General features: G+C 26.7%; 1 protein-coding gene across 1 annotated transcript; it reads right to left on the bottom strand.

Moving 5' to 3' along the window:
• Positions 1-4,375: 4,375 nt before the first annotated feature.
• Positions 4,376-6,076, bottom strand: LOC107026977 (FCS-Like Zinc finger 1-like). The gene is made up of 2 exons (XM_015228128.2): positions 5,680-6,076; positions 4,376-4,957 (listed from the first exon to the last, which is right to left on the bottom strand). Exons 1-2 carry the CDS (start codon positions 6,030-6,032, stop codon positions 4,765-4,767), a joined length of 546 nt encoding a protein of 181 aa, XP_015083614.1. The 5' UTR covers positions 6,033-6,076; the 3' UTR covers positions 4,376-4,764.
• Positions 6,077-6,131: the final 55 nt, after the last annotated feature.

Below are 6,131 nucleotides of genomic sequence, written 5' to 3'. Positions count from 1 at the left end.
CCCCCCCCACATTTTTAAAAACAAATAACAACTCAACTTCTAAAAATAATGGATGAAAAATGAGTTACAAGTGCATTATAAAAGAAAATTCAAAATATCTAAATCTTTTTATAGGGTTCTTCTGATGTCTCTTCTGATTTCTAACAGAGCAGTGGGGCACAGCTACAAATCTATTTTTAGGTTTCTTAAAGTTTAGTCTATTTAATTCAAACAATGTATTTTATATATATAAAAAAAAATTATATTTGTATAAATATTTTTTTAACACTTAAAAAGTGAATTTTTATTCTAATTCATGAATTTAAAATCCTAAATTCACCCTCCAAATGTTAAAGAGATAATACTATAACAAAAGAATATTCAATGACAAATTTTAACAGTTAATGTTAAGTATAACATTTAAAGTTGTTAAAAGTCTCGCAACATTTATATACATATATCAGACCCTAAACTTGACTTCAAATTTTAACTTTGACCTCCAAGTTTCATAATGCACAAACAGGCACTTTAACCATCCAACTTTTAAATAAATAAACACATGAGTCCTACATGGCAAAATACACGCAGGACACCACGTAGGACAAAAAATGACATGTAGGATGACATGTAGAACATGTGTGTCTATTTGTTCAACTTTACACAAGTTTAACTGTCTACTTGTGTACACCCAAAGTTGAAGGACATAAATGTGATTCGAAGTCAAGTTAAAGGCCATATTTATGTATTATGCCTTTATATAAAGGGATACCTATGATTTATGAATACTCATATTTATTATTAGGCGTAATATATAATTATGCCCTTTAGCTTGGCTTCGAATCATATTTATGCCCTTCAACTTTGGGTGTGCACAAATAAACACATAAACTTGTATAAAGTTGAACAAATAGACACACATGTCCTATATGTCATCATACATGTCACTTTTTGTGCTACGTGGTGTCTTAACGTGTATTTTGTCATGTAGGACTCATGTGTTTATTTATTTAAAAATGGATAGTTAAAGTGTCTGTTTATGCATTATGAAAGTTGAAAGTCAAAGTTAAAATTTGAAGCCAAATTTAGGATTCAATATATGTATTATGCCTTATTATTACGATGATTATGACAAATTTTTAATTTGTTTTACTATGATGAAAATTATTGAGTTGGCAAAAGAAAAAAAATCCAAAAGATGATGTCCATATCAATAATAATATACTTTTAATAATGCAGCATTGCTACAACTGGAGTTAACTGGGAAAAATACATGATAAACAGCTCATAACAGTGACAAATCAAAAACTTTCTGAAAAGGAAAATGACATATAATAAAAGGCATGCCTAAATTGTTTAAGTGAAGTTACCTTTCAAATATCTGAAAATCTCAATTTATTTATTTTTAATTTTTTGAATGTATTATTAAATATAATATAATTTGAATATCGAAAAGCACAAACAAAAGATATTGGTGTAGTCATATATAATATAGGATGACAAATTAAATATTTTTGTCGAAACATTATATTATATATATAAAATATTATATGAAATATGTCGGGAAAATTTTATTTTTTATGCATATATATTATATTTTAAATATCGTTGATAAAATTTCTGAATTCGTCGCTGATTTCGCGAGTGTCATTTTCAGATGCAGTCAGTGCTTCTGCCTAATTTCCATAGTCATCGTCGTTGAAGTCAAGGTCAGTGTTACTGGTCCATATAGCCCACAGGCCATTATTAATATTAAAATAGTTCAGTTCACTCCCAAAAGTCTTCATAAATTGAATTTTGACCCCATACACTTTTTGTTGTTGAATTTGGAGTCCCTTTTTAAAAGAAAATGTAATTTTTGCAAAAGAATATCGAAAAAATTGAAATCTTTTGGACATGCATTTTTATTTAAATGGAGTAGATGTTTTGTAAGTGAAACAAAATTTTAATCAAAAAAATCAAATCCGAATTTTTTTTCAATCTTGATATTTATCTATTAAGTTTGTTTCAATGCAATGTTAATCGAAACACTATTTTAATTTTTTAAAATTTTATTTATATAAGAGAAGAGGGGAAAAGACCATGGGTCGTTAATACTTTGTTGGGATGTCTGTTATAGATTGTTTCATAATAGTACTGTATTTTTTTGATGAATATAATGTTTGAATAGATTGTATCATTCTTCATTATTACATAATGTTACACATCAATAATTTGGATGATAAGCCTAACAATTTTTAGCGTTATTAAATATAGACATTAACAAAAAAATATTACATATTTTACTAATATTAATTAATTGTCATGAAATTTAAACTAAAAATTCAAAAATAGTAAAAATAATAATATTTAACGACAATTAAACTACCTTCGAGATGATCTCCAATGGTCCAGCTTGGAAATGCTACTATGTTTCACACTACAGTTTCACAATAGAGGACATGAAGTCTTTCGTTTTTTTCCAATAATAATGTTCTTTTTTTTTTAGTTTAAATTACTCACAAACAATAAACGATTCTAATTTTAAACCATTATCAAATATACTTTTAATTTTTAAATATTATTATCACTTAAAAAACTAAAAACTATTTTTTCAAATTTTATATTTGATAAAACATAATCAAACATTTTTATAGAATAAAATGAAGAAAGAATAAAGAAAAAAATGTAAAAAGTTGACTCAATCAATTGTGGAAGGAATTTTCTTTGACAATTCTTTTCATTTTTCATAGTGAAAAGGGAACATCCAAATACTTGGGCCAAAAAACAACAACCAAAAAAAAATATATATATTTTTTCGTCGTTTTTAATTGTCATATTATACTTTTCGAAAATTAATTTTATTAATTTATAAAGTTTAAATAAATATATTAATTTAATATTTTAAATTTAAATATTATAAAATTATACAAAAAATTCATAAATTACAATTCGTATGTATCGATATAATAAAAAATATGTTGTAGAATGTTAATTGAAATTCTTATTATTTGACTCTAATAAAGAAAATTATAACAATTACAAAGATATATAGAGAGATTATATTTTAAATTAACTCTATAAATAATATTTTAAAATTCTAAATTTAACTAGTATTTTTTTTTGTCATTTATTTCATTTCATTTTCATAGAGAAAATAAAGAGAGAATAGTAAAAAGGACCACCCAAGAACTTAGGGCAAACATCTTTTCTAACTTTTCAAAGAGCATCACATCATTACTTAGACAAAACATAATTTCCTCACAAAATTCAACATGTACTTTACATTTCATCACCAAAAAATTATGTGTTGAATAGAATTTATATTATTTTCTATATAAATTTTTTTAATAACTAATACATCCATATAAATCAATTTAATAAGTTTTTTTTTATGGTCATGTAACCCTAATTACTAGTACCAAAAAAAAAAAAAAAAACAGTCAAACTCATGTTTCTCTTACCCCTCAACAACTCATGTAGCAGGTGTAAAATTTTAGAATTTGTTGACCTTGTATAGACACCTAAGATTATTAAAGTTTTTTTGTATTTTATCTTTAATAAAATTTAATTATATACTAAGTTTTTTCCACCTGAAAAGCTTCTAACAATTTTTAACACTTGCCAACTGTTGGAACAACAAATTAATTCATCTAGTCCTCAAAAGTTCAAAGGAATGCAATTATTAGTTTCAAACAAGGCAAATACTTCTTCTATTTCATATTATTTTGACTCAATTTGACATGCCCTCTTTATTTTAGAAATAATACGTAAATATGACACTTAACTTGATATTAACTGACAATTATAATTTCTTAATTTTGAATATGCATAAATAGATACATAGATACTTAAATTTATATAAAATTAAACAAATAAATACATTCATCATACATGACGATTCTGTGTGCTACGTCGCGTCCTACATGTACTATACCATATAAAACACGTGTGGCTACTTGTCCAATTATATACAAGTAACTATCTATTTTGTGCACACTCAAAATTGAAGAACATAAACATCCGCTAAAGTGAAATTAAGACTCATCGTTATGTGTCATACCTTTATTCTAACTAGTTCTGCTACTTGTATAGTCAAATTTTTAATCTATTTTGTTAATTTCTCACCCAATGTTTCGATATCACATTGAAATCTAACTAAATTTAAATTATAATGTCCAAAACCACATTGAAGTCTCACTAAATTTCTAAATTTAATTTGAATTGCATTACAGAGCTCATTCTGAGTGAGGCTCTTACCAAGATTTCACCACTTTAATTCATAACCTCCGATTAAGAATGAAACATTAACCGGAATGAAACGATACCGCACCACAACCCCATACTTGTGTAGTCAATTAATACTAACATAATAAGAGAAAAAAACATATTAACACTCTAAAAGAGTTGAAAAGAATACTCAAAAACAATAATGAAAGGGAGAACTCTCCTTGTTATTGCTTGCTTCTCATTTCATAGTGAAAAAAAAAACAACCCAAGTGAACCCCAAAAATAGGAGCACCAAAAAACTTGGGACAAAAACCAAAAAAAAAAAAAAGTCGATTCATTTTTTTCCACTTTTCAAGAGAGCATCATTATACAAGCCTCATCTCACTTATCAAAATTTTCATATCATAAACATAAACTTAATATAATAATTTTTTTTTAAAAAAAAACTATTCTGTATATTCTTTCTTCTTCATAAGTTCATACCCCCTCATATAAACCATTTTTTTCTTAATATTTATAGCTAAAATAAACCTTCTTGAATATTATTTTTTTTTCATCCAAGTAGATTCATTTTTTTGCTCAAGCAGCAGCAACAGTTCCAGGTCTCAAAGGGTAATCTTCTGCTGAAGTTTTGTTTGGAGATGTTGATTGTTGTTTTTGTTCCTTTTTTCTCATAGCTTTTAAAGAAGAAATGTTTCTTTTTCTATCTTTAGCTTCATCTTTCTCTATTTCTTGTTGTCTACACTCTTCACTACAGAATGGAGTGTCCCCTCTGCAATACACAAATCAAAATCACAATCACAATCAATACAAACACTCGTCGATAAACGTGAAAATTCAGATAGTCAATCAATTACGCTACTTGAATTTCATATTAAGAAATAGATCTAGTAGGTTTCAAGATCAAAGATTTCATCTTTAGTATAAGTAGCATATATTACTATAAAGTAACTTAAAAAGTTATACATGTAACCCCATTTTTTGATAAAAATTAGATCTTTGTATCAAAAATACGAAAATAAAAATATTTTTAAGCAACCCTTTTTCCTAAAATAAGAAAAAAAACCAAAATTTTCATTTTGCAATTGAAAAAGAGGAAAAAACAGAACCAGAAAAAGCAACTCTCTGTTTTGTACAAGTTCAAACTCCAACACCCCACTCACTGTTCAAATAACTATCACTTTTTGAGTAAAAATTGAATCTTTATAACCAAATTAAAAGAAAACATGAATTTAAAGGAACCCCATTTCCTAAAAATTTAATCTTGCAACTAGAAAATGAAACAAACACAACTAAAAACTCATTCACTAACTTGCCATTCATGTTATAAAAAAATAGATCTTTGAACCCAAAATAAAGGGAACCCATTTCAGTAGAAGTAAAAGTAGGATCTTTACAACTATACTTGAAGAAAACAAGAATTTAAAGAAACCCCATTTCTCAATCTTTACAAAAGAAAACTTCAAAAGTTAGAGAAAAAACAAAAGAACAAACCTGTACATGAAGATGTCACTGTTATCCCCAAGTCTTTTCTTACAAAGAGAACAAGCATCCAAGAAATAGTGATGGGGTTCATCAAATCTACCATCAAGGTATTTTCCAGCAGAAATAACAGATCTTGGAGACAACAAAGAAGAAGAAGAGTGATTCTTCATGCTATTTCTTCTTGAATAATAAAGAGGTCTATAAATCAAATTATGATTCTTGTTATTGTTATTATTATTATTATTATGATTTTGATTATTATTGCCTGAGAACTCAGGTTGAGTTTCAGCTAAAGAAACAAGACCATCATCTTCTTCAATGAAACATGGTCTTCTTCTTGTAGTTGTTGATGGTGAGTTCATTTTGAAGAAGAGAAAATGGAGAAATGGGATTTTGAGAGAATTGTGGTGGAAAAATTGTTGATTATAAAGAAGGGTTTTGGTGGGGTGGGGGTGGGGGGT

This window comes from Solanum pennellii, chromosome 8 (assembly GCF_001406875.1).
Source record: "Solanum pennellii chromosome 8, SPENNV200".
In the NCBI taxonomy this organism is placed as follows: domain Eukaryota; kingdom Viridiplantae; phylum Streptophyta; class Magnoliopsida; order Solanales; family Solanaceae; genus Solanum; species Solanum pennellii.
The sequence above is the reverse complement of the archived record's forward strand: the minus strand, read 5'-3'. Positions and strand labels throughout refer to the sequence as shown.

What these genes read in the sequence shown, in the direction of transcription:
- LOC107026977 (XM_015228128.2), bottom strand. Translation starts at nt 6,032, where the DNA reads ATGAACTCACCATCAACAACTACAAGAAGAAGACCATGTTTCATTGAA. An exon ending in AGTGACATCTTCATGTACAG is followed by an intron (nt 4,958 to 5,679) that starts GTTTGTTCTTTT and finishes TGTGTATTGCAG; the next exon opens with AGGGGACACTCCATTCTGTA.